We start from the raw sequence: 27,658 nt of genomic DNA, 5'->3' as shown, positions 1-27,658 counted from the left end.
CCAGTCTGGAGTTGAGCATCTTTTCACATGTATGAGCTATTCATTTTCTCCTGTTTATACCATTTAACCATTTTGTCTTTTGGGGTTGTAGCTGCATTTTCCAAATATTTTGATTTGCAATTTATTGGATGTGACACAGCTTTATTTTTCTCAAGGCAACCACCCATATAACAATCCAACTTTTATCTACTAAGCTTCGCCACCACCCTTCTCAAATGATGGATCTGATTACTATGGCTTAAGGTTTGGTGTACTTCTTGGTTATCTTGATGTTAGGATCAGCCCAAGGCCACCATTGGTATTCTCATAGATTGGTATGAATTACATATCACTCCCATTCGGCTGTCAATTATCCCCGAATCATTAGACATTCCCATCTAGGAATGACATGTTTGATCCAGTATGACCCTTGGTTGCTTATTGTTCATTCCAATTTCCTTCGTATGCCTGATTGCACTGACTGGCACCTCTAGAACTGTGTTAAGCAGTGGGCCGTAGTGGACTTGGAGTGCAACTTTCAAGTGTTAACACTTTCGGTTTCTCCTTGTTATAAGCGATACATAAAAATAATTTTAGAAAATGGATGTTAAATTTTATCAAACTTTTTTCTCCAGTAGAATTGATAGATTTTAAAATTAGATTTATAGAATCATCCAGCTATCCTTGTATCCTGGAATTTTAAAAAGTGATAAAAGAATCATCTTAGTTCACAAAACCAAAAAGCCCAACCCCAAACCCATCACTGCCAAATAAGCACTAACCAGCAAATGAATTCCAACAGTTTCAGTTCCAGTCCACCTCTCTGTTCTATACCTATCAGCAACAGGGATGGAGAAATTCACATTGTGAATCTGGAGAGCGTAAACAGCATCTCTCCATTGCTAGTCTCTAAATCTTTCCAGGCTGCTAACAATGGAGAGAGCGGAGCCTTGGCTTTCTTCACCACGCCAACAAGTGAGGCCTTGTGTGTGTTTCTTAAGACTCTACTGATGACACACACGCAGCTTCCCCATCCTTAAGGGGCAGGAAGCCAGGGTGGGCTTCACATGAGTGGACCTTCTACCAGTCAGCTTGTCTACTGTGAAGTCAAGTCCACGAGGCTCCTGTTCCATCTAGTCACATGGCCACCCTGACCAGCCTGAGCCTCCCCTGCCTCCCTCTAGAGGAGCAGGCCTGGGTGTGGGATGGAGGCCCTCGGTGCCCATCACTCCCCCTCCCACAGGAGAACAGTCACCACGACACTGAGAATTTATCATAGAATAGATTTATTTACCTGAAACCATGACTGTGCGACGCTCATTGTTACTAGCACAGAAAGAAACTGATCTCTATTTACAGTCTAAAGTCAAACATGCATTGTGATAAACTGACATTTAGCATTTTATTAAGATAAATGCATCACAATATTTGTATTGCACCAACATCTGTCTACTGCTTCTGATTTCATTAAATAAGTCACATTTAATACAGTGCAAAAGAGCTGTCTGCACACTCAGAAAATAACTGAAAATGAACTGGAGGCCTACATTTTAACCAACACCTGTAGTATTTTTAATGAATTTATAAATAAGCAAACTGTACAGGGCCAATTAAAAAGTAGCATGTTCCAATGTCACTGGAGAGGAATCTGGCTACTTAAAACTGAAGGCATGCATTACAACTGAATACTGTACATTTATATAAGCTATGACATTTTGCAGAGAAATGTGGCGACTTGGCTGACGACTTCTAAGTTCTTGGATAAGGTTTCAGAGCCTCATTCTTCTTGCAGCAAAGAAACCAAAATTCTCTGGAGAGCCTTTCTGATTAAGCTAAATTGTACATTTGTAATTATTATTTTGATTTAAAAGCTAACAACCCCATTGGTAATACACATTTCCTCCACATAACACACAGTGAGTTGGGAACTTTTTTTTACTTTTCTTTTTCCCCAACATCAATCATGCAGAGGGTTGGTAGATGTGTTGCTAAAAACGCACATGCACGCAACCGAACACCCTTACATTTCTGCAAAATGGTTTAGGAAGCGGTTACTCCAGTATTGCTGAAAAGGAAAGAGAGAGGAAATCAGCTTCATGAAATACAGAGAGGAAATGTTAGAATAGCTATTTAAATAGATGAAGATCAACAGCGACAGATGAAAAGGAACATTCAGCTTGATCTTTTCAGTTTCAAGACCAGCATTTCTGATTTACTGTCCCTGAGGCGCTGCCCACACAGGGTAGCATCTAGAAGCACTGGCTCAGTGACACAGATTCCTTGTGTCGTCTGGCTACAGAATAAAGGTTCTGGATGAAAACCCCACAAGGCAGACACAATCACTGCAGGTGTGAAAGCAGCGAGACAGGCAAGAGGACAAGGTCTTGATTAGTGGTGAGAGGGTGAGGTTGATGGAATAGTGAGCAGCCCTGCAGCAGCACAGCCTTCCTGCTCCTGCCCTGTCTGTGGGCACCTTAGCCTCTAGCCGATGGACTGCCCTGCCCTGCCCTGCCCTGGAGGGGAAACTGCGGTCCTGGGGCAGCTCCTTCCTTTCACTGTTTTCAGTAAAGGAGGCTGAAGCCTACTCTTCTTGCTAACTGCAGGGGGTGTTTGGACAATTCGGTGGTTAGTCACAGGGTAACTGCTGCCTCCTTGCTCACAGGCACTATAGACGTGGTATGCTCTGGCCCTGGGCAGTGGCTAGGTGCTTGGTAGACACTAAGCTAAGGCTTGTAGTCTCAGATTTTTTTTTTTTTTATTAAAAAAAAAAGTTTTTAACTATATATATAATTTTTTTTTTGAGACAGAGTTTCGCTCTTGTTACCCAGGCTGGAGTGCAATGGCATGATCTCGGCTCACCGCCATCTCTGCCTCCTGGGTTCAAGCAATTCTCCTGCCTCAGCCTCCCGAGTAGCTGGGACTATAGGCGCATGCCACCATGCCCAGCTAATTTTTTGTATTTTTAGTAGAGATGGGGTTTTACCATGTTGACCAGGATGGTCTCGATCTCGACCTCATGATCCACCCACCTCGGCCTCCCACAGTGCTGGGATTATGGGTGTGAGCCACGGCGCCTGGCCTAATTTTATATTTAAGACAGTTTCACCATGTTGGTCAGGCTGGTCTTGAACTCCTGACCTCAGGTGATCCGCCCGCCTTGGCCTCCAAAGTGCTTGGATTATAGGCGTGAGCCACCATGCCCGGCCAGTCTCAGGTCTTCTGAGGTCTGCCTGCCTCACTCAGGACTGAGGTTCCAGCCCAAGGGGATGGGGGATCAGCTGTTGTGAGGGAGGTCGCTGAGATGCCCTGCTTGCCTGGGAGCTCACCGAGCTTAAGGGATGGCTTCCTCCAGAATGGATCATCTGGGTTTTGCAGAGTGAGCTACTACTGTGGTGTCCCAGTTAGGGTATGTGTGAGGTTGTTGGTCTTCTGGACAAAGCTCAAAGAAGCTAAGGGAGGCATAGGGCGGCAACAGGTGATACTGATGGCTGGGCCTTCAGTCACCTGCCCATCAAGAAAGAATGTGGAGTTGAGTTTCAGACAAGAGCTGCCTGACAGCAGGCACACTGCATCGGGGGAGGCGGGGCGGGGGTGGGGGGAGGTGCTGAGCAGCTACTGCCTTACTGCTGGGTAGGGCCCTGAGGTCAGGGGTGCACCAAGACCATGGTGCTGGACCTGGTCCTTACAGGTTGACTAAGGAGGGGGAGATGCTGAGATGTTTTCACCTGGCAAAGCTTTCAGTGGAATGGACCAAGCGGCCCTGCTCAAAGCAGCAGTCGCCCTAACCTGCTTCCAGCTGTCTGGGACAAAGGAAGGTGGGTCCCTCTATGGCCTCCTCTGTGGGCTGGAGGGGTCGGAAGCCGAGAAACCATGAGGCTGGCCAGGAGTGTGCCTCCCACAGCAGGCCAAACTACTCTACATTTTTGGTAAAAGCCGCTAGGTCAAAGAACTGCGTCACGAAAAGCTGACTCTGAGTTTTGTTTGCACTCAACAGTAATAGTGCAGCAGTCAGTTTGCAGCCCAGAGATGCACTCCTTACATTTGGTCCATTCAACCCATTTCTGGTTATACCTCATGATGCTCAAACTGGCAAAATCTACCCCCTGCCCCAAATGTTCCCTGCTGGGCAAGGCAGCCTCCCTTCCCAAGAGCCACAGCTGCCTGCCAGCAGCCCTGGAGGCCTCAAAGTGAACCTGTTTCTTTTTGAGACAGAAAGGGCCTTACTCTGTCACCCAGGCTGGCCTCCAATACCTGGGCTCAAGCAATCTTTCCGCTTTGGCCTTCGAAGGGCTGGGACTACAGGCATGAGGCATGAGCCACCGTACCCAGCCATGGACTGTGCTTTTAGTTGCGCTCCAGGTTCCATCTCCATTCCTTGGACCTCTGAACTCAGCGGCACCTTGTCCTGCTTGATGTCTCCTAACCACCCCCAAACTCTATCATCTGCATTACAACTACTGGCCGTCCCAGTAACTAGAGCCTAATACATTTCTGAGAATGTAGTTGATGCCTCACACCCTGGCTAAGGAGCAAGCTGGTTTTTGGGCTGTCTAGAGCCATGTCCTGCTTTAACATCCCCTGCAGAGGTAAGTCTTAGCCACAAACGACATGACCCAGCAAGGGGGAGAGGGGGTGACCTATTTAAGATGAACCTAGTGATACCCCGAGTTCACTGGTTTTAGCTTTTTAATGAACAAGTAGCAGTGCTGTGGGATGATTCCTGGCAGCTGTGAACCCTCATTTTAGCAGTAGAGGCTGCACAGCTCCTTCAGCCTGTTGGTCTGGCTGAAAAATGCCTCTCCCGACTCTGGCTTGGGCCCTCCTGGTCGTCTTGTGGAGCCACTGTCTAGGCAGTCTGGAAGCCACACCACCAGCCAGCTTATGGCGTGCTTGAGTCACAAAGCAGGCGCCACAGGCAACCCTGCTGCTCACAGGGCATCAGGGAGCACAGCAGCGTCTGACATGGGGGCAGTTTATTCATTAGTGACATATAGTTATCTCACTTGGTGGCAGCCAGTCACTTTTAGGCTAAAGGATCCAAATCCCAGGGAAGAAAATACTCACATTAGTTGATGGATGTTGGAAGGCATTGGAGGAAAACACCACAGTTAGGACTGTTAATGACTTACACACTGTTGGTGAGACTCATCTTGAACATGCGCAAACATTGATCGTAGTAACGGTGGTGGTGGTTAGTGCCACATTCAAATAAAAATAGTTCTATACAATATGTTCATTTGGTCATGTGCTATTTACAGATTGTACAAAACACACACATACACACGCACACTTGCCCTTATGTTCTCTACACCAGGCCAGCAGAAACTTGCATAAAATGTACATCACAGATAACAATTAGTGCCTGTACATTAAGAATACAATTCCTATGACTACCTACGCAGCAGAGCAGGAGCCTTCTTCCCCTCAAGCAGAGTACAACTAAAGTTCTGAGCTAAGAACTGGAGAGAAAGTTGGACATGTCTGTTAGTCCCAGGTAGGCCACTTAAGAGTTAAAAACAAGACAGTTATTTTTCTCTGTCCATTTAAAATGTTTTATTTTTCTTTTTAAACTAGATCGTGACGTGCCACTGAAATAGGCAATGTTGGCAAAACAATGTCTGTTACAATAAAATACATTAGACATTTAAATAAATAATCTTAAAAACTATGTGAAGGGACATAAACCCGGTCGATTGACTCTGGAACGATGTTTTCTGCACAAGCGAGTACAGGCATACCTCTCGTTAAAACTGATGTAAACAGAACGAACCACCGCAATCCTACAGAAGAAGCCAAGCGGGGCAGGGGTGGGGGGGTGGGGTGGTGAATGGAGGCCAAAGTGGGTGAGGGGAAGTAGCAAACCAAAACAATACTGACTGAGGTAGCAGGACTCTGCTCAGTGCAGAAAAATTGGCTTATGAATAAAAATTAGACTGTGATATCAAATTAAATCCAGATCATCATGCAAAAGACACAATACATGCTATTTAGTTTTAGAAAAAACCACACACATTCATTTCATTTCCTAAAATCTGCTGCCAATTAATTTGCTGACAATGTCTGCTGGCTCAACTATTTTTTTTTTATACAAGGATGAGTATTAAACAGAACACTGTACATGCTTTTTCATCTACAAAAAAATATTTGCATAAAATAGTGTTAGTTCTCTGTACATGTCAATGGACACTTTAATTATGTGTATAAAAAAGGAAAATCTTGCCCCACTGGAGTCAGAAAAAGCAAAACAAAAATCTAGAGTATGAAACCTCCATCACCAGCCAGTATGTTCATGTGAAAATTCAGCAGAGATAGACAGTTGCTTTAAACAATAAAAAAATTAATTGATTAAGTTAAACATCTTCTTTATGGAAAACTGTCAGTCAAGACCAGAACATATCACTAAAGTTAGTGTCTGTGCTATAGACCCAGATCACCAGGGGCATTATGAGCAGCACAAACGGCCAGGAAATCCCATCGGTGCATGCCGAGAACGAGCAGGATTTGGTGGCAGGCTGCACACACTCTTTACCAGGTTCCAGGTAGTTGCGGGCCACAAACTTGAGCGTCTCATCCATGAGAATCACAGGCAAGGAGATTTTCAGCACCATCAGCCACTGGGTCACGTTCAGCGGTGTGATCTGGAAGATGAGCTGACGCACAGAGAAGGCATGTCATGCCTCCAGCCTCTCCAGGAAGGAGGTGGCCTGTCCCCAGCCCAAGCCCCCCAATCACTTACTGGCAAGGGTTCGACATAGAGGATCAGGAAGTGAAGTGACATGGACAGGCAGATGGAGCCCACGAGCCAGATGTTCTCCCAGGGAGGCATCCTCAGTAAGGACTGGTTTTCGGACAAGCTGCAGAGCAAGGAGAGGTGGAGGAACGCACCCCCAAGGCAAGCATGTAGTAAGACACTGTTGGACTACACTTCAGAAAAGCAGCTGTTAACTTGGCACCGTCCGCTGACCTAACTCACTCCACCAACTTTTTATGGTGGCAAAGTTGAAGAGGAGAATGTCCCAATGTAGGACAAACTGAGTTTGACATCTACGTTTTGGCACAGCAGACCCATCTCAGTGCATTCAAAGCTGCTCCCAATTGCCCTGAACACTTGGGCTACTTACAAATTTCCATTTTTGTCACAGGCTTAATTGGATAGTACCATTTGTCTGTGTGAAGGGGTGAGGTTCCTTCGCTGTGGGTGCTGGCATACAGGGCTACCAAAGTTCCTATTTTTGGACCCCACGGTTTCTTTTAAGGAAGAGCTCCTAAGAAACACAGGGCTAAGCACTCCCACTACTTCCTGGAGGTGACGACAGCTTATGCTTTTAATACTGGTGTTGCCTGTTCTTTCTTTTTGGAAGGGAAGAATTGTCCTGTGATCCTCAATCAACTGTGACCACACAAAATTTCCTGGTGCCCTGGCCATTGGCACGCTCGCCCCAGCCTGCTGTGAAGGTGCACTAACCTGTTGAGGGCGTTACACATTTCTATGGTTACTAGAACAGAGAGCGCCATTGTCATCGGGTATGGGGATTCAAAGATTGCACAATCCACGCCTTCAAAATCCGGGTTATCCTCTTTACACTGTAGGAAATGACTCTGCAACAAAAATCCAATCAAACGCCTATCAGCCCAGTATATTTCTCAAGTCCAGGCACCAACTCCATACCAAGACTAGCACAGACCAGCCCAAGAGAAGAGCCAGCCAAGGGGTTGACCCCAACTTCCCAGAGAAGCCCTGGTCCCTCAGAATCATCTTAGATGTAACTGCTTATCATTTAAGCCTTAAGATGATTTGATAGACACCCAAACCACAGAAAGGTCAAGGCCTCACAACACTTCTCATGTAAGGAACAAAAAGAAAGGTGGCTGAGTACCAGCTGGTAGAAGGACACTCTCGGACCGCCATCAGCAGCAATGAACCACCATGCGGCAGCACCCACGGTAGCAGCGCCGACGTAACCTGGGAACAAACATGATGCTGAGGCACTTGCCTCTGCCACTGCAGGGCCCACTGCCACCAAGGCCACAGAGGCCAATCCACATAAGGAAGAAGATCAAAGACATGGGATGGTAATAACATATCACCAGAATCTGTGGTGCTACCAGCAAACTGCTCATGCCTGGCAGCCAGAGCAACTAAAGCCTGGTTTCTGAAGGACAGGGATATTTCTGGTACAGAAGAACTGGGTAATTTTTCCTCTACAATGTGTGAGAAAAAGCAACTGCTGAATCTTGTGCCAACCTTTACCCTGGCTGTGCCTTCTCCCCTAAGGGAGCAGTACTTCAAGGCTGCAAGTGTGTATCCTCCAATGTAAGGCTAGATAACACCATGACTTCTGGGCAAACTAATGCTGCCTAGTTGTACACGAATTTATTTGCTCCATTAAAGGCCCAGCAGCAGCTTTCTAGGGAAATGCTGTCAGGAGCTAGGGTAGAACACTGAGCAGCATGGCCCTGGCCTCAGCAGCTCCTGGGATTCCCCCCAACATTAGCGTTCAGTTCAGGAAGTTTACTGCAAAGAAGCAGCTAGGTGCAGCAAAGAATACACAGAATTCAGATGAGGTGAATATCCCCATGTGGCAGCATCAAAAATGACAAGTGGGGCCGGGCATGGTGGCTCACGCCTGTAATCCCAGCACTTTGGGAGGCCAAGGTGGGTGAATCACGAGGTCAAGAGATCGAGACCATCCTGGTCAACATGGTGAAACCCCGTCTCTACTAAAAATACAAAAAATTAGCTGGGCATGGCAGTGCGTGCCTGTAATCCCAGCTACTCAGGAGGCTGAGGCAGGAGAATTGCCTGAACCCAGGAGGTGGAGGTTGCGGTGAGCCGAGATCGCGCCATTGCACTCCAGCCTGGGTAACAAGAGCGAAAGTCCGTCTAAAAAAAAAAAAAAAAAAAGACAAGTGCATATACCCACTAACCCAGTAATTACAATGGAGCACGAAGCCCCTGGCTGCAAGGATGAGGCACTATGCCTGTCCCAATGTGGAAGGATCTGACAAGCAGGAAGACGTTGAGACAAAGTCATGCAGCATGCACAGCATGCTGGAATCTCTCTGGAAGGGCACAGGGTACATGAGCTCCTCGATGCCAGAGGGAAGTGACTGGCCCAAAACCTTTCCACTTTATGCCATCGTGTGCTTTTTGAATTTTAAGTTGTGTGAATATATTATGAAAACACGCCTTCCTATGGGATTTGCAGGGAAGTGATTTCGACTCACTTTCCCAATCTTGAATTTGATTGGATTGGAACCAGCACATGGGGGAGGAAGATGATGGCTACAGAGATGATTCATATACAATAGGGCCTAGCCACTGCACAACCCTTCTCTTGCTTATGGAAACAGGGACTAAGCTTTATGTCTTGGTGACAATTATCTATTCAAATCCCGTCTATGAACTCTTAGAAGGCAGAACCCAGACTGAGTCATCCTTATCCCTTTGTACACGGGCCTGATGTTTAATTGCTCATTCACAAAAGCCCAGATAAGGGCAGGATGCTAAAACTGGAACTAACTGAAAGGACTTTAGTAAATTGGGTGTATAGTTCATCAAACTGTAAGAGGGCATCCTCCATCTTTTGCTACCCTATATGGGGACAGAAGAAAAAATAGGTTTTTAAGAGATGAGTTTACAAAATTTCAGCTCACAAACATTTCGTTTAAAAATCAGCAATATAAAAAACTGTACTCACAGCCAATAGCCAAGTAACGGAAAAAGAGCCACCCGCTGATCAATGGTTCCTTTGGGTTCCGGGGAGGTTTATTCATGATGTCCAGGTCAGGAGGGTTGAACCCCAGTGCAGTGGCAGGCAGGCCATCTGTCACCAGATTGACCCAGAGCAGCTGGACAGGAATCAAAGCCTCAGGAAATCCAAGGGCTGCTGTCAGGAAAATACTGTTTCCAATCAAGGAAAGAAGACACAGAAAGCCCAAATGATTTCTAGCTACTATTTAAAGAGCATCATCACCCCTTCCTCCTCCATAAAAATACACAACAACAATGATTAACTTTGGGCAATGAGTAAAAACACTTATACCCAATTTGGAATTAAGGTTGCCTTTTCCTAGTTTATTACTTAAATTCAGCTGACTGAGGCTGGGTGCAGTGGCTCATGCCTATAATCTCAGCACTTTGGGAGGCCAAGGTGGGTGGACTGCCTGAGCTCAGGAGTTCGAGACCAGCCAGGACAACATGGCGAAACCTCATTTCTACTAAAACACAAAAAAGTAGCCAGGCATGATGGCGCATGCCCATAATCCCAGCTACTTGGGAAGCTTGAACCCAGGAGGTGGAGGTTGCAGTGAGCTCAGATTGTGCCACTGCCTGCAGCCTGGGTGACAGCAAGACTGTCTACAAAAATAATACTAAAAGAAATAATTAAGCTGACTGAGATAAAGCCAACTCTTGGAGGGCAAGAATTTCACGTAACTCCTTGGTTAAGTTAGGCTCAGTTTCCGTTAAAGAGGATTCTTTGTGCATGCTGGGGCAGCTATAGACAGCCCTCCCAAGGGAGGAAGCAGCATGCCTTCCACAAGGCATTTCTGTCTTGCCCACTCCTCGCTTCCAACTCAGGCACAAAGACAAAAGCTGGGGCAATCTGGAGCACAAAGTAGAAGAACTGAGCTCCGTGACCCATTAGATAAAAGCATGCACGTGATGCTGTCACAGAGACCTACCAGACAACTTCCCCCACGTTGGACGAGATGAGGTAGCGGATGAACTGCTTCATGTTGTTGTAGATTGCCCGCCCCTCCTCGACAGCAGCCACAATGGTAGAGAAGTTGTCATCCGCCAGGACCATCTCAGAGGCGGTTTTAGCCACTGCAGTGCCAGAGCCCATGGCAATGCCAATCTCGGCTTTCTTCAGAGCAGGAGCATCATTCACGCCATCACCAGTCTGAAAGGGAAAGCAATGGTTGGGTCAGCCAACTGGCATGTCACGTTCACAACCCTGAGCAAAGGCTCACTAAATGGAAAGCAGGAGGAAAACGAACAGAGCTGTCGGTCTCTTGGCAAAGAGTCATAAAACTGTTTCCTAAGTTGGTGTCATAAAACACATTATACCTAGGAAATGTAAAATTACCAAATGAGATTACCGAAGTGGACAAAGGGGACTTCAAAATTATCTGTGTATCTTGCTAAAAACAAAAACACAACCTATGTGGCAGTCAAGAGGAAGTGCTTGTATCCACATGGATAAATTTCAAGTAGAAAGGTGAAGATTCCAAAAATACGTACATTTTATTTTTTGAGATGGAGTCTGACTGTTACCCAGGCTGGAGTGCAGTCTCAGCTCATTGCAACCTCCGCCCTCTGGTTTCAAGTGATTCTCCTACCTCAGCCTCCCGAGTAGCTGGGACTACAGGTGCGTGCCACCACACCCAGCTAATTTTTTTCTTTTGTGTTTTTAGTAGAGACGGAGTTTCACCACGTTAGGATGGTTTGATCTCCTGACCTCATGATCTAGCCACCTCTGCCTCCCAAAGTGCTGGGATTACAGGTGTGAACCACTGAGCCCAGCTGTAAGATTTTTTTTTTTAAAGAAAAGAAAGTAAATTTAACAATATATCTGGGTGAAAATCAGGTGAGGGGAAAAATATTGGAAATGCTTCATCAATAAGCCAGCTCTTAAAGAGCATCCAACTTAAAGCAGGGTGATCCACACACAGGGTGAGAGAACACTGACTGATCACAGCCTCAATTTTCAGAAAACTTAAGATTAAAAACAAGTCTCCTTTAACAAAGAGACTAGATCACCAGATTGCTCCTCTAGGACTGATTTAAAAGGCCCTTCTGGGTCTTAAGCTACTCTGGGATCTTCCCTGCAAATAGCATATAACATGCCAACTACTGATGATTAGAATTTTAGAGAAAAGACCCAAATCATGACAGAAATTTCAAATTAGAAAGCTATGACAAAAAATTCAGTGGTCAAAATTAGGATGTACTATATGCTCATTTACCCCGAGTCACCTGTACATGTTCAAACATGCTCACCATAGCTGTAATCTCATCAAAAGACTGAAGAAATTCTACGATTTTAGACTTGTGAGAGGGTTCAACTCTAGCAAAACAGCGGGCATTCAGGCAGGCATCTCGCTGGGCCGAGGGGCTGAGTTCATCAAACTCCCGGCCTGTGAAAGCTTTTGACGACACATCCTCATCCTGCCCGAAGATGCCGATGCGGCGACAGATGGCCACAGCAGTGCCCTTGTTGTCTCCAGTGATCATGATGACCCGAATGCCTGCTTGTCGGCACAGCTTCACAGAGGAGGCCACCTCGATTCTCGGAGGATCCAGCATGCCCACGCAGCCAACGAAGGTCAGATTGGTCTAAAGTAAGAGCATCACTTTAAATAAAAGTGGCAAATTCTGGGTTTTGTCCCCTAGTTTGAAAAATGCCCAGTTAAACAGAGACAAGTTTCCGCATTTTCTTTCTGAGATGGAGTTTCGCTTTTGTTGCCCAGGCTGGAGTGCAATGGCGCTATCTCGGCTCAATGCAACCTCTGCCTCCTGGGTTCAAGTGATTCTCTGGCTTCAGCCTCCAGAGTAGCTGGGATTACAGGCATGTACCACCACACTTGGCCAATTTTATATTTTTAGTAGAGATGGGGTTTCTCCACGTTGGTTGGGCTGGTCTCAAACTCCCAACCTCAGGTGATCCACCCCACTCGGCCTCCCAAAGTGCTGGGATTACAGGCATGAACCACCACACCTGGCCAGTTTCTGCATTTTCTTATAAGAAAAAAATACCACTATACCCGTTACCAAACCATTCTTTAACTCTTGTGCTATTCTGAGCACACAGTACCAAAGTTTGTTCCTTTTGTTCATACCTGTAGGATGTCACATCCTTGATATGAAAGAATTACACTCTTGAGTAGAAAAGTGTAAAGAATCTCTAACTTGGATCTTTTGACCTTTAGTAACTAATGAATATTCTAGAAATATCTCCATTAAAAAAAAAATCATGATTTAGATGAGCTGCAAAATGGGGTTTATAAGCTTATTTAAATTCATCTTGATTATTCCTCTTTCAAAATAAACTTTTACAAAATTATTAACTAAGTCTGAAGCAGCAATCTAAATTTTAAGGGTGACGTGGTTGGTAAGCAGAAAAACAACCACACCTCTTTCTTGGCAAAAGTGAGAACTGTTTGACCTTTCGCTTGAAGGAGTACTGTTTAACACAATGAATCGCGCAGGGTGTGGACAAAGAAACTTTTCATTAGCTAACCTCATATTTAATAAAGTTGGCAGAGTCTTCAAGGTGCATTTCTTCTCTTCTCAGTGGGTTGTCATGAGTAGCCAGGGCCAGGCATCGCAGTGTGTCGCTGCCACTACCCCACTCTCGAATGACAGACATTATCTTCTGTTTGACTCCAGGGGTCATTGGAACCTTAGTACTTCCAACTCGAATGTGGGTGCACCTGTCAATGACACCTTCAGGAGCACCCTGGAAATGTTACAGATTTAAATAAACGATTTTGTTTTATTGGCTCACTAGGATCTTCACCCTGGTAAGAACATCTCAATTGTGGTTTGCCATACTTGCCTTCACAAACATCTTGCTCATTGATGTCCTGCTTGGTTTATTTGGTGTACAATAAACTGACATTGATTTTCTATCACGTGAAAACTCTAGAGTAAATTCCTTTTTCATCAGCTGTTTAATGACCTACGAAGGGAAAAAATAGGAAATACTACTGGATGACAATTTCTGAACTTTACTTGTTTAACAAATATTCACTAAGCACGTATTACATGACAGATGCTGGGGATATAGCAATAAACAAAACAAACGAGTTTTTGCCCTCATGAAACTTGTCCCCTATTTTGGGAGACAGACTAAGATGCAAAAGTAACCCAAATGCTATGGAGAAAAAGGGAAGGGGGATAAAAAACTTGAGTATCTACAGATTGTACTGTTACATAAAGTGGTCAGAAGGCAGCGACACTTGAGTAAAACCCTGAAAAGATGTGTGAGCCAGGTGGGTGGTGGTGAAGACCCACTGAGCAGAGAACAAACGTGCAGCCTGGTGGCTCCTGGAATGGTGAGGGAGTGCCAGTGTGGCTGGAACAGAGTTTACATAAGAGAAAGGTGAGACAGGTAATGGCAGAGAGTGGTAGAAGCAGGTCGTAGGACCTCAAAGGTAATTATGGGGCATTTGGGTTTTATAACGAGTAAAAAGGGAAGACAATGGAGGGTCTCCTAGCTATTAAGGAGTCTGGGCATGGTGGATCACTTGAGGTCAGCAAGTTTGAGACTAGCCTAACCAATATGGTGAAACCCTGTCTCTACTAAACTACCACAATTAGTCACGCATGGTGTCGGGCGCTTATAATCCCAGCTACTCAGGAGACTGAGGCAGGAGAACTGCTTAAAGCCAAGGGCCAGAGGTTGCAGTGAGATGAGATCGTGCTACTTCAGTGCAGCCTGGGTGAAAGAGTAAACCGTCTCAAAAAAAAAAAAAAAATTGGCTGGCTTTTTAAGCGCCATCTGCTTGCGGCGCCGCCTCCTGCTCCTCCCGCCGCTGCTTCCGCCCTGAGTCACTGCCTGTGCAGCTCCGGCCGCCTGGCTCCCCATACTAGCTGCCGATATTTGGAGTTCTTACAACATGGCAGACATTGACAACAAAGAACAGTCTGAACTTGATCAAGATTTGGATGATGTTGAAGAAGTAGAAGAAGAAGAAACTGGTGAAGAAACAAAAATCAAAGCACATCAGCTAACTGTTCAGGTGATGCAAAATCCTCAGATTCTTGCAGCCCTTCAAGAAAGACTTGATGGTCTGGTAGAAACAACAGGATACACTGAAAGCCTGCCTAGGGTAGTTAAAAGATGAGTGAAGGCTCTCAAAAACCTGCAAGTTAAATGTGCACAGATAGAAGCCAAATTCTATAAGGAAGTTCACGATCTTGAAAGGAAGTATGCTGTTCTCTATCAGCCTCTGTTTGATAAGCGATTTGAGATCATTAATGCAATTTATGAACCTACGGAAGAAGAAGGTGAATGGAAACCAGATGAAGAAGATGAGATTTCGGAGGAATTGAAAGAAAAGGCCAAGATTGAAGATGAGAAAAAGGATGAAGAAAAAGAAGACCCCAAAGGAATCCCTGAATTTTGGTTAACTGTTTTTAAGAATGTTGACTTGCTCAGTGATATGGTTCAGGAACACAATGAACCTATTCTGAAGCACTTGAAAGATATTAAAGTGAAGTTCTCAGATGCTGGCCAGCCTATGAGTTTTGCCTTAGAATTTCACTTTGAACCCAATGAGTATTTTACAAATGAAGTGCTGACAAAGACATACAGGATGAGGTCAGAACCAGATGATTCTGATCCCTTTGCTTTTGATGGACCAGAAATTATGGGTTGTACAGGGTGCCAGATAGATTGGAAAAAAGGAAAGCATGTCACTTTGAAAACCACTAAGCAGCAGCAGAAACACAAGGGACGCAGGACAGTTCGTACTGTGACTAAAACAGTTTCCAATTACTCTTTCTTTTTTTGCCCCTCCTGAAGTTCCCAAGAGTGGAGATCTGGATGCTGCTGCTGAAGATATCCGTGCTGCAGACTTCGAAATTGGTCACTTTTTATGTGAGCGTACAATCCCAAGATCAGTGTTATACTTTACTGGAGAAGCTACTGAAGATGATGATGATGATGATGATGATGATGATGATGAAGGTGAAGCAGCAGATGAGGTAATGTTTACCAAATGAGCAAATATGTTTAACACATTGAGAAGCAAACTGAATGACTTATGTATTCCTTTGCTATAATCATTCTGTGATTTGGGATAAAAAACATTTTGGAAAATATGATTTTAGAATTCTACAGCCAAACAATGTATGTATAAGGTTTCAATAAATTGCAAAACTAAAAAAAAAAAAAAAAACTGGCTGGAGACAAGGAACACCACTGAGTATAATGACACTGACTTGAGCTATGGAGTGTGGAGGTGGAGACATGGCCTGGAGCAGAGCTGTCCACCATAACTCTGTGTGAAAATGGCAATCCTCTGTGGCCACTGTTCATGTGGCTGTCACATGTGGCAGATAAGTGCTTGAAGTGAATATGGCTAGGGTACCTAATGAACCGTTTTCAAGTATTCTAAGTAGCTTTAGATAGCTAGTGGCTACTGATTAGAATTTAGTCATGACACCAGAAGAGAACACAGGAGTAACTATAGACAGAAATGGCTGAGGACTATGCATAGAGCCTTCACCTCCTGGTGCTTTGTGAAAGATCTAGCTGAGAAGACCTTGAAGGAGAGGCTAGGGAGGGAAAACAAGTGTGGGATTAGGAAAGCCAAGTGAAGAGGCGCTTTAAAGAGGGAGCGAGTGACAGCACCAACCAATTTTTAAGATGGAGACTGAGAATTAATCTTTGGCTTTACACCATTACCTACAACTAAAGATACCACACTCTCTGCCAGTTTTTGTATTTTTCTTGCCTATTACACAGATCAGGAATGCCAGTATAATACTGAGTAGAAATGGTGAGAATTCTGTTGCCCCGAAGTAGGATGTTACCATGGTTTCTGTGTAAACACACCGTCAGTGTTAAAGACATGCTTTTCTAGTCAGTTTGGTGTGACAGATGAAGTTTCATCATATGCATCTACTGAGGTGATTTTGTCATTTTCCAGCTTAATTTGGTTAATGTGGTAAGTTAATTACATCAATTTGCCCCCACTGACACACATTTAAAAATCCTCATAGAAATCACCAAGAACATTAGCATCTAACCTAGGAAGCTACAGGAGCCCCAAAGCCTGCTCAGCTGACGAGATGGGGCTCAGGGCCCTGCAGTGATCCTGCTGGCCTGCCAGCCACTGAACCACTTCAGGCAGCAAAGGAGTGGGTATGAGTGCGATCCTGGATTCTGCATCATCTCAATCACACCTGTTTAGTTTCAATTAATAATTTACACCAATGGTACTGGGAAGACTAAAGGAATGTGCAGTGATTCTGAGGAAGCCATGGACCTACCCAGGTAAGAGGTCTTAGGGCTGGGAGTGGGGGAGGGAAATCCCTTTCGTCCAGTACTGGGCTGGCCAAGAACCACAAACCTAGCCAAACAAGCCATGGGGCCAAAACGCTGGGCCTGCTCTCTCTGCCTCTAAACTACAGATGGGTTCCTGCTGTCTCAAGTGGAGAGAGAGGCAGAGCTTGTGTTTGGAACTCCTTAGTGAACTAACAGCATGACAGCTGTTTCCAATCCCTTGGCTAAGGGATGTGAAAAAGATGAGGCGAGGGAGCTCTGGAGCAGGGAGACACGAGGATGACAGCATTGCCAGCCCTTGTGTGGTCACTGGCTAGTAAGCCACTGTTCAGCCCCATGACATGACTTGTTTCCCATCACTGGGCAGGAGTAGTCAGAGGTCTAGAATGAAATGACTCAAACCCTCAATTTGTGAAGCTGAGTTTTCAGGCTGCCTCAGATTTTTAGTTACACCAACTAATAGATCACAGTGAGGCTCTACCAGGATCCACCTTCTTACTTATTGGCAGAGTGAATGGTCTAAAATGGAGACAAGGAGCCTGGACTGCTTTGGGTTCATGGAAGCCACATGGGTAGAGAGAGGAAGCCAAAGGAGTGGTCCAAGGCCTTCATGGCTCTAAGATTGCTATCTGTGAATTGTGCATTGGTTTACTGAAAAGGAATCTATACTTCAGCTGAGACATTCTCAATTCTAGTGTGAGTTTTGTTTTTCTCAGTACATTATAAAGGAGACAAAAATCCTGTGAAGGAAAGCAAGGGCACTAGAGTGTCCTTAAGACCAGTTCTGCCTCATATTAACTGGAAGACCATGCCATGTAGGTCATGGAAGGGCTCGGTGTCCCTACCTGCAGGGTGGACAGGATGGTCTAGAACATTTCACCCTGAGATTCTGTGTGGTCACTAAAATGCTTGATATTTGAGGTTATTAAAAAAAAAATAGGTACACTCTTCCCACCCCCAACCCAGACTGTACTACCACTCAATGATACAATGCCTCCTCATCTGCCCTCTTCACGCAGGAAGAGATGAAAGGGTTTATGACACATAAAAAGCATTAAATGTAGTGACAACTGACCATTTTGCTAAATAAGGCTTGCCTTTATACAGCTTCATATGACAACTAGAAAAGGCTGGGTTTTACCTCTCTCCTCCCCTAGACCTGTTCCTTCAGGTATGCAGGATCTCTCCTTGTTCCATCGCTCCTTATTCTACCGAGGAACCCTAAGTTACACAATGTCCTATAAAGAGGCTGCATGTACTGATCAGCAGCCACATGGTGATGACAGACAGGTCTGACATTACAAAGAGGTATGTTCAGCAGATTCCCATGGGATTCCATGGGAATTCAAGCTCCACAGCTAGGAGGCAGTGGATACTGATGACGAAGCTCTCTGTAGGCAACTGATCTGGTGGACCTATTAGAGGACCATGATGGCTGTGCAGAACCTTGGACTGCAGACAGAGGGTATTCACTCTAAGATAGCGTAGGAGGGCTCTTGCTCAACAAGCAATCAGCCTGTCATATAAAAGGAGCAGCTGCTGCTTGCTACCGCACAAGGAATGATGTCTCCCAGGTGGTGGTTTGAGGGGGCAGGACCCAGACCTAGACTTTGGGGGCCTGACTTGCATCCCTAAGCTGCTCCTCCCTGGCTCCTTTGAGGGCATCACACTCCTTCTGCCAATACATCCAGCTTCCGCAGTTCCCATTCTTGAGCTGCCTCTGTAGTTTGCTTCTCTTCCCTGTCCTTGGCACCTACATTACTGACTGACCCAAACAGCCTTTGTGTATTGTAACATGTAGTCTGCAAATCGCTTCTCACTTTAGCGATTTGCAGACTACATGTTACAATACAGAATAGGATAAAGGGAGTTATCCTTCACGTTTAGCCACTTTAGGCCTTAATTTTTTTTGAGATGGGGTCTGGGTCTGTTGCCCAAGCTTAAGTGCAGTGGCACTACAACCTAAACTCCTGGCCTTGAGTGATCTTCCTGCCTCAGCTTCCCAAACTGCTGGGATTACAGGTGTGAGCCACTGTTCCCAGTCCCTTTCAATTTCTTAAATTGAGCCGAGTGACAGGCGGGGGGACCAGTCTTTTGAGGAGACCCAGGTGCTAGAGGCTGAACAGGTGGCCAGTGTCCACGAACAGCCACTGCAGAGTGTTCCTACTCAGATCTAAGCTCACAGGGCTTGTGAAGCCACAGAAATCTAAGGGTAGTACTGCAGGACAGGTCCAGTATGGTGGTCTTGGCAGGAGAAAGTAGCAGCTCCTGGATAGGAACCTTGCCCAGGTCAAACTCACTGTGGAGACTCCCATCCTTGCTACTGGTCCTTGTCATAGTGATGGTGGCCAAATAAGCCCTGGCTCAAAGGCTCTGACAGGCAGAAAAAGACTCAGAGCCTACTCATTTGTTCAGTGGGTACATGGACAATGCCCGTGCCCACTGCCACCACCACCACCACACTGACCTTTAGTATTTGGTTATGCTGGTATCATCAAATGAGTTAAGATATATTTGGTTGCCGGGTGTGGTGGCTCACGCCTGTAATCCTAGCATTTCAGGAGGCTGAGGAGTGCGGCTCACTTGAGGTCAGGAGTTTGAGACCAGCCTGACTAACAAGATGAAACCCCATTTCTACTAAAATACAAAAAATTAGCTGGGTGTGGTGGTGTGTGTCTGTAAACCCAGCTACTCGAGAGGCTGAGGCAGGAGAATCACTTGAACCCGGGAGGTGGAAATTGAAGTGAGCCAAGATTGTGCCATTGCACTCCAGCTTGGGCAACATGAGCAAAATTCCGTCTCAAAAACAAAACAAAACAAAACAAAAAGTTTGGTGAATGCACCTTATGCATTTGAGAAGCATACAAATTAGCGTAATAGAAATATAAGTTAGGCTGAGTCTATTTACTGTGTTCAAATCTTTCGTATGGTTACTGATTCTTCATCTTGGACTACTTACTGTATGAGTGTCCAATCTTTTGGCTTCCGTGAGCCACAACGGAAAGAGAATTGTCTCAGGCCACACATAAGGTACATTAACACTGCCTGATGAGCTTTAAAAAAAATCTGTGACTCTGTTTACTTTTCATTTCTGTCAATTTTTGCTTTGTGTGGTTTTTTTTTTTTTTTAAGACAGTCTTATTTTGTCGCCCAGGCTAGAGTGTAGTGACACAATGTTTATTCACTTCAACCTCCACCTCCTGGGTTTTCAAGAAAATCTTGTGCCTCAGCCTGGGGCTAAAGGCATGCGCCATTATGCCCGGCTAACTTTTGTACTTTTGGTAGAGATGGGGTTTTGCCATGTTGGCCATGCTGGTCTCCACTCCTGGCCTCAAATGATCTGCCCTGCCTGCCTGGGCCTCCTAAAGTGTTGGGATTATAGGCATGAGCCACTGTACCCAGCCTCTTTGTAAATGTACCATTTGGCACACTCACAAATAATCTGGCCATTGGATTTAGCACCAGCTCATAGGTGACTCTGACAAGAGGTTCTTAAAGACTAGCAGAGGCAAGAGCTTGACTGGAGTGGATTTCAAGAAAGTGAGAGGAATGAACGTGGGATAATACACACAAACAGCTCTTTCAAGAAGTTTAACTATACAGGAAAAGAAAGTATGGTAGTTGACAGGGAAAATAAGGTCAAAGGAAAGTTTTAAAACAGTCACATGCTATTACTTCCGTTATGCTAGTGAACATCTAGTAGAGATGGAAATCAGTAATATAGCAGAGATGTTGGGAGGAGATGGCTTCTGCTAGGAGCATGAAGACTGTTCACAGAACTACAGGAGAAGGCAGTCCCTGTGGGCATAGATGGTCACTCAGGGAAATTATCTATTAATTGCTTTTATTTTCACGGTCAAATACACAGGAATAGCATCTTACCTGAGAGTGAATATGGGGAAGGAAATACCATTGTTTGAGGAGATAAGGTATAATTAGTTTTCTTTTCTTTTCTTTGAGACGGAGTTTCGCTCGTTACCCAGGCTGGAGTGCAATGGCGCATTCTCGGCTCACCGCAACCTCCGCCTCCTGGGTTCAAATGATTCTCCTGTCTCAGCCTCCCAAGTATCTGGGATTACAGGCATGTGCCACCATGCCCAGCTAATTTTTTTTGTATTTAGTAGAGGGAGACGGGGTTTCACCATGTTGGCCAGGATGGTCTCGATCTCTTGACCTTGTGATCCACCCGCCTCGGCCTCCCAAAGTGCTGGGATTACAGGCGTGAGCCACCGCGCCCGGCGTATAATTAGTTTTCTAAGAGAGGACAGTGAGGACACTAAGTATACATACACTTAGTGCATGATAAGCAGCATGAGCAATAAACCAGGTTCAAATACTGACCGAGTTGCAGGCATTTGCACGTTCTATTTTAGAAAGACCCTTCAATTCAGTATCAAATACATTCATCTTCTCTACTAGGCAAGTGAGAGCAGTCTCTGTAGCTTCTCCAACTTTTTCATACACACCCTTTGCCTGTATTGGTTAAAGGCACAGAAAGTTGAAAAAAGGGAGAAATACACAGATAAATTTCTCTTTAATATTTTTTTTCATATAAGGACCATCTGTCCTCTATTACATCATTATTCTATGGCCATTTTTAATCCTCCTCTGGAACAGGTGACCCAGATAATTAAAAACATACTCAAAGTACAGGTATGCATGTGATCTTATTCTAATAAGTAGGTTTTTCATTTCCCTTAAATATAAAACACCAATCACAGTATTTATTATTTCACAGAAACATAAGAAGCCACTGATCACACTATTAATTCAAAGAGAGACTTCACATAGTAATGTAATTCCATGTCATTGCTTATCATTCAGAAAAGTTAACATTCTGTCTCTGACAGGGATTGGCTTGCCTTTGAGACAGAAACTCTACCCTTTGCTTTCAGGAAAGGATTTTCTATCCAGGGCTTTATTAATTTCTAGTAAGTATGCTATCAACAGATAAGAACATCACATACACTACAACAATGTATGCAATACATACATTGCAGTTAACTAACTGCAATGCTCAGTCACAGACATTAAGTGAAAGGTTCTCAGTTTTCTTTGGTGTGGTCATGCTAGCCCCACCATAGGCTTCTGAATGGAAGAGGAAATAAAATCAGGAACCCTTGATTTTCAAAAGGGAGGAAGGAAGGCTGGACTTTTATTCCACCCACCCCACCCTTGAACTAGGAATAGTCATTTCTTCTAAATTATGAAGAGACTTACCTCGTTGTAATCCAAAGCAGAGTCATTACAAAGAGCACAAATTGTTGCTAATTCTACCAGACCATCATACTGGTGGCATTTCACTGGTTTATCATCTTTATGCCTGCCAGAAGAGAATACACTTTTTAAAAATAAATATATCTTTTATTGCATTTTAGGTTTTCGGGTACATGTGAAGAACATGCAAGACTGTTGCATAGATACATACGTGGCTATGTGGTTTGCTGCCTTCCTCCCCATCACCTGTATCTGGCATTTCTCCCCATGTTATCACTCCCCACCCCCCGCTGTCCCTCCCCAAGTTCCCCACCACAAACCCCAGTGATGCTCTCCCTGTGCCCATGTGTTCTCACTGTTCAACACCCACCTATGAGTGAGAAAACATGCAGTGTTTGATTCTTGTGTCAGTTTGCTGAGAAAGAGAAAACACTCTTAAGAGCAGGGTGTGGTCGGCTCTATTGATTTTTCCCCAATTGTTTAATAATGAAAAGACAATTTTGGGGACAACAGACTGGAAAAAATTCCAAAGAATCTGAGTGATCATTCCTCAAAATCTGATGTCAGAGCCAGTATTAGACAAATACAAAAGAGAGAATGCATCTCTGATGTCAGAAATCAGTCCGTAAGAAGACCAGAAATTCTTAGTCAATTTAATTCTTCCACCACTGCTATCAGTGAGTAACAAACACAAATCCCACTGGAAAGTTTGGACCCCAGAAGATGCAAAAAGATGACCAGATTATAACTTGTGTTTCATCTTTCAAAGTTTTTGTTTTAAAAAAAATTTACTACTTTCGTCATAAGCGTTGATTTGAGAGCCACATTCAGAAAGCTGTCTTAACTCTGTAGACAAGCTGCAAATCGATACAAATACTAAACTGCCACACCAGAGCCTTTAAATGAGGAGGGTTACTCACACTTCTCCAATAGGTGCATATGTTGATCCAGTTATGGTAAACTCATTAAGGGAACAAGTATCACCTTCTACTCTATCCAGAATGAACATCTGTAGGGGAGAGGGCATCATAATATTTAAAAGGGATTTAAAAAAATACAAATACACTACCTTTGTTAGCTCAAGACAAAGGCAAACCACCTTTTTCATTTACGAACACAACTTTAATAAAATTCACTGAGGCTCACTCAGCATCAGTACTGTCCCTTACTCTAGCTATTATATTAGACTGCCTTGCCCATCACACTCCCGACCAATCGAACAGTCTGAAAAACAGCATCACTGAGGTGCTGAATCAGTGAGCAGCAGTGGCACCAAAGACATAACCCACACAAAATCAAAGTTATGAGGACTCCTGGTCCGCAAAAGGTCAGTTTCAGAGACAAGTTACTCTTTAGATTGCTCAGAATTCCAAATTTCAAATGGCTGGCTGTGAGAGGGCTATTAGGTAGTCCTGCCTTAGAGCTAAGCACAAAAGCTTGGGAAGAACAAACTCACATTTCAGAGCTTCATAAACATTTCCCGAGTAAAATAAGACAAACTGCTTCTCCGCTCCTTCCCACTTATTTTTATTGTGGCAATAGCTCATGTTCTATGAAGCTACATAACTATATGTATACGGTAAGGAGCCCGCAGAGCTGAATGAATTGATGTTCCCTAGACAATACAGATGGAAGCATACTTAGGAAAGGATTTTTATTTTTTAAAACGACATAAGCTATTTTCTTAAAGATAATTTTTTCCCCCTGCTTGATTTGCATTCACAAATTATAATTCAGAAGCCCAGTTTGGAAAAGTAAGATTTAGTCTTGTGTTTTCATTGCAAATGAAAACTTGTAAAACCTTCTCTAAAAAGAAAAAGAAATATAGAAAGTTGATGTCTAAACTATTTTCTCATGCTCTCTTGCAATAAGAGCAATTGATAATTTGATCAAATCATTTTCTAATGGGAATTTTTAATATGTAAAAACAAGTTTAAAAGGCCATGTTTGTTTTAAAAACGTAACTTTTCAGAGCAATTCACCTCATATACGATAAGGAAATTAGCTAATATTTATTTTAAAATAACTTTTTTTTTTTTGAGGTGGAGTTTTGCTCTGTCACCTGGGCTGGAGGGAGTGCAGTACCGTGATCTCAGCTCCCTGCAACCTCTGCCTCCCAGGTTCAAGTGATTCTCCTGCCTCAGCCTCCTGAGTAGCTGGGATTATAGATGCCTGCCACCACGCCTGGCTAATTTTTGTAATTTTAGCGGAGATAACGTTTCACCATGTTGGCCAGGCTGATCTCAAACCCCTGACCTGAGGTGATCCACCTGCCTCGGCCTCCCAAAGTGCTGAAATTACAGGCATGAATCACCATGCATGAAATTTTGAATCTATACCAGAGCCCAAAATATTCTAAAAGACATTCAGAATTTGAATGTACATTAGCTAAATTGAAATGTACTTAGACATTTTTGATTGTAAGCAAGTCAACCATTTAGGATAAGCAGGATGAAAATCTTCCTAAGTCAAGGGCGGTTATGCAATACCACTGCAGGGAGCCTCGTGCAGAATACCAATTAGCACCAGCTTCCTGTTGTGAGGTAGAACTTCACTCAGAACAGGCAGGCCTTTTCTTTATTATAAGAATACATTTTAAGTCAAGCCATTCAAGGGAGAATAGAAGAACAAAAAATTTTTTATAATAAACTTGGAAACAAATTTTAAAAATTGTAATTTTACACATGGCTTATTTTCATGGACATAAAAACTGTTCTGAGGAATTAAGGCTTTCAGGCTAAGTTAAAACAGTTAACTGGGAGAAAGAGAACAGTAAAGACAATCCCTTTCTCTTCCTGAAACAACGAGTAGGACAGAACTAACTTTTAGCCAATTCACCCAAACTTCTGGTTCCAAGGAGTAAGAACTTAAGTAGCTCAAACGCCTTAATATCCAGGAGAAACCTAAGACAAACCTAGAAGCTTTCCACTTTGAAAGCTGGAACACCCCAGTTCTGTCGATTCTAAATGTGGGTTTGCACTTCATAAAGAGCTTGCGGGGGAGGGAGAACCTGTATCTAAAAAATCATCATGAAATTAAAATTGGCAAGATAAAAATTCACAGTACTTAACCGATTATAAAACAATTTCCGATGTTAAAAATAATTATCTAAAACCTGGCGATAAGGCCAAGGTAACTATATCCTTTCAATATCATACAGAAGCATTATTTAACAAGCCCATTCGAGGAAAATGTTACACTGTGCTATTAAAGTTCAAATATATGAGGTTTCCTTATAAGACATTGGTTTTGTAATCTAACCTAGCAATCCTATTCTAATATTCTAATACTGAACACTTCCTCAAATACAGATTCCCTGGCTAATTAATGAGCTGAATAAAATTTGAGACATGTCTACTCTGTATGAGTCATGTGTACCTTCTGGAATAGACTTGTACAAAGTTGTTTAAGCAAAACCTAAGTAAAGTGAATCATACAAAAATAATTCAGCTGTATAATTATTGCATTATTTATTCAGTTGTTACTTTTATTTTTTTTCCCCAGGAGCATGTATACTTTATTGAATGCCATTGTAGAAAAGAGTGTGAGGATAAAGGGCTGATACAGGACTCAGCTCAGGGACAGGGAGAGGAATGGCAAGTGGAGTATGTGGGAAACAGCTCATGGGCAGAGTTCCTGGCCTGGATGATGCCTCCTGATCTATCAACAGACTTGCAATATCGATACTGGGATGATGATCAGCAGAATGGTCATGATGATGCCCAAAAATCAAGGCCCACATGTTAGAGCACTTGGCAGTGGAGGCATAGGCCTGCGCCCCAGTCAGGTCACCATCTTCCTGTCCCTAGACTTCACTATTTACATATCATTTATTATAAGTAATCTGGAGATGATTTCAAGTATACAGGAGGATGAACAAGGTTATATGCAAGTACTGCAGCATTTCACATCAGAGACTTGAGCATCTACAGAGTTTGGTATCTGAGGGAGGTCCTGGAACCAGTCTCCAATGGCTACTGAGAGATGACTGTAGGAACAAGCATGCTACATTCAACATGTTATAGAAAAACCAATTAGGACCTCAGGTAGGGAGATTAACTAGCAGCTTTCTCTAGAACTTATCTGTTAACATACACCTAGAAACAGAGGATCAGGCAAAGAAGAAAGAAGGATGAGCACGGTGGCTGATGCTTGTAATCCCAGCTCTTTGGGAGGCCAAGGCAGGAGGATCACTTGAGCCCAGGAATTCAAGATCCTGGTGACATACTGAGAACTTGTCTCTACAAAAAAATAAAAAATTAGTGGGGCATGGTGGTATGCACTTGCGGTTGCAGCTACTTGAGAGGCTGGGGTGGGAGGACCACTTGAGCCTGGGAAGTGAGGCTACAGTGAGCTACAACTGTGCCACTGCACTCCAGCCTGGGCAACAGAATAAGACCCTGGTTTTTTGTTTTTTTTTTGAGACTGTGTCTTGCTCTGTTGCCTGGGTTGGAGTGCAGTGGCGCAATCTTGGCTCACTGCAACCTCCGCTGCCCGAGTTCAAGCAATTCTCCTGTCTCAGCCTCCTGAGTAGCTGAGTCTACAGAGGCATGCCATCATGCCTAGCTAATTTTTGTATTTTTAGTAGAGATAGGGTTTCACCATATTGGTCAGGCTGGTCTCGAACTCCTGACCTCAGATGATCCACCTACCTTGGCCTCCCAAAGTGTTGGGATTACAGATGTGAGCCACTGCACCTGGCCTTTTTTGTTTTTTTTAATTAAAGGAAAATAGAATTTCTCTAGTTCAGTTATATAGAATACAAGTATATTAGTCACGCTGTTATCCTGTATTTTGTGAAACAGTTTTAGGAATCAAATGATTATATCCTCTCAAATATTAGATATTAGGCTCAGGCTACACACACATGTTATAGAAAAACAAGCCCGAGAGAACGATCCAAGATGGCCAATCGCTAACATCCCGGGATTGCAGCTCTCAGGGAAGGCGCGGAGAACTAGAGGATGCCACACTTTCAGACAAATTCTGGTCGCTCACGGAGCAGAAGATCCCCCAGTGGAGGAAATACACGGGTGGCCAGCGCGACTCTCGTGGCCGGCGCAGTGGTTCCGCTGGCACCTTGGCGCGGCAGCTCTCGGAGCAGAGTAAACAGGTTCAGAGGACTCACACGGGCCCCCAGCATGACACCAGAGCCCGGCGCAGCGGCTGTGATGGCACCTAGGTGTGGCAGCGCTCGGCGCAGAGTAAACAGGACCGGTTTCCCTTCTGACCGAGGTTTGGAGCCCCAGGAAGGGAGAGTCGCCTACTACGGACACAAGAAGGAAGCCAGACAAGAGAATCCTGGGCAGAAAAGCACCATCAGTTTTAACGCCGCTGCTCTGGCCCTGGGAACTAACAACCTGGACGCCCACTCAAGAGACCTAATCTGAAAGTTGGTAATTTCAAAGACGACAGGAGGATAAATTTACAATGACGGGAAG

At 44.2% G+C, this 27,658-nt stretch overlaps 1 protein-coding gene and 1 pseudogene across 13 annotated transcripts in view; one reads left to right on the top strand and one right to left on the bottom strand.

The window, feature by feature from the left end:
- Positions 1-1,248: 1,248 nt before the first annotated feature.
- ATP2A2 (ATPase sarcoplasmic/endoplasmic reticulum Ca2+ transporting 2) overlaps positions 1,249-27,658 on the bottom strand; it is a 74,550-nt gene continuing 48,140 nt past the window's right edge. For 4 of the 12 annotated variants that reach the window (XM_002752996.6, XM_078337253.1, XM_078337256.1 and 1 more), the window contains 13 exons: positions 23,138-23,226; positions 22,221-22,323; positions 21,342-21,473; positions 13,545-13,667; positions 13,227-13,445; positions 11,987-12,322; positions 10,666-10,886; positions 9,681-9,883; positions 7,857-7,942; positions 7,445-7,578; positions 6,716-6,833; positions 6,509-6,629; positions 1,249-2,044 (listed from right to left, as the gene is read on the bottom strand). In XM_002752996.6, coding sequence (XP_002753042.1) covers positions 2,031-2,044; positions 6,509-6,629; positions 6,716-6,833; positions 7,445-7,578; positions 7,857-7,942; positions 9,681-9,883; positions 10,666-10,886; positions 11,987-12,322; positions 13,227-13,445; positions 13,545-13,667; positions 21,342-21,473; positions 22,221-22,323; positions 23,138-23,226 — 1,899 coding nt within the window. In that variant the 3' untranslated portion in view covers positions 1,249-2,030. Of the gene's footprint in view, positions 2,045-5,043; positions 5,439-5,507; positions 6,630-6,715; positions 6,834-7,444; positions 7,579-7,856; positions 7,943-9,680; positions 9,884-10,665; positions 10,887-11,986; positions 12,323-13,226; positions 13,446-13,544; positions 13,668-21,341; positions 21,474-22,220; positions 22,324-23,137; positions 23,227-27,658 lie in introns of those variants that run through there. The other 8 variants (XM_009004607.4, XM_078337251.1, XM_078337254.1 and 5 more) reach the window with 3 other exon arrangements.
- Positions 14,587-15,888, top strand: LOC103795409 (nucleosome assembly protein 1-like 1 pseudogene; annotated as a pseudogene). The gene has a single exon (XR_622971.5). The product of XR_622971.5 is annotated as a nucleosome assembly protein 1-like 1 pseudogene (transcript).

The sequence above is a fragment of the Callithrix jacchus genome, chromosome 9 (assembly GCF_049354715.1).
Source record: "Callithrix jacchus isolate 240 chromosome 9, calJac240_pri, whole genome shotgun sequence".
Classification (NCBI taxonomy): domain Eukaryota; kingdom Metazoa; phylum Chordata; class Mammalia; order Primates; family Cebidae; genus Callithrix; species Callithrix jacchus.
This window is presented reverse-complemented; position numbering and strand designations above follow the sequence as displayed.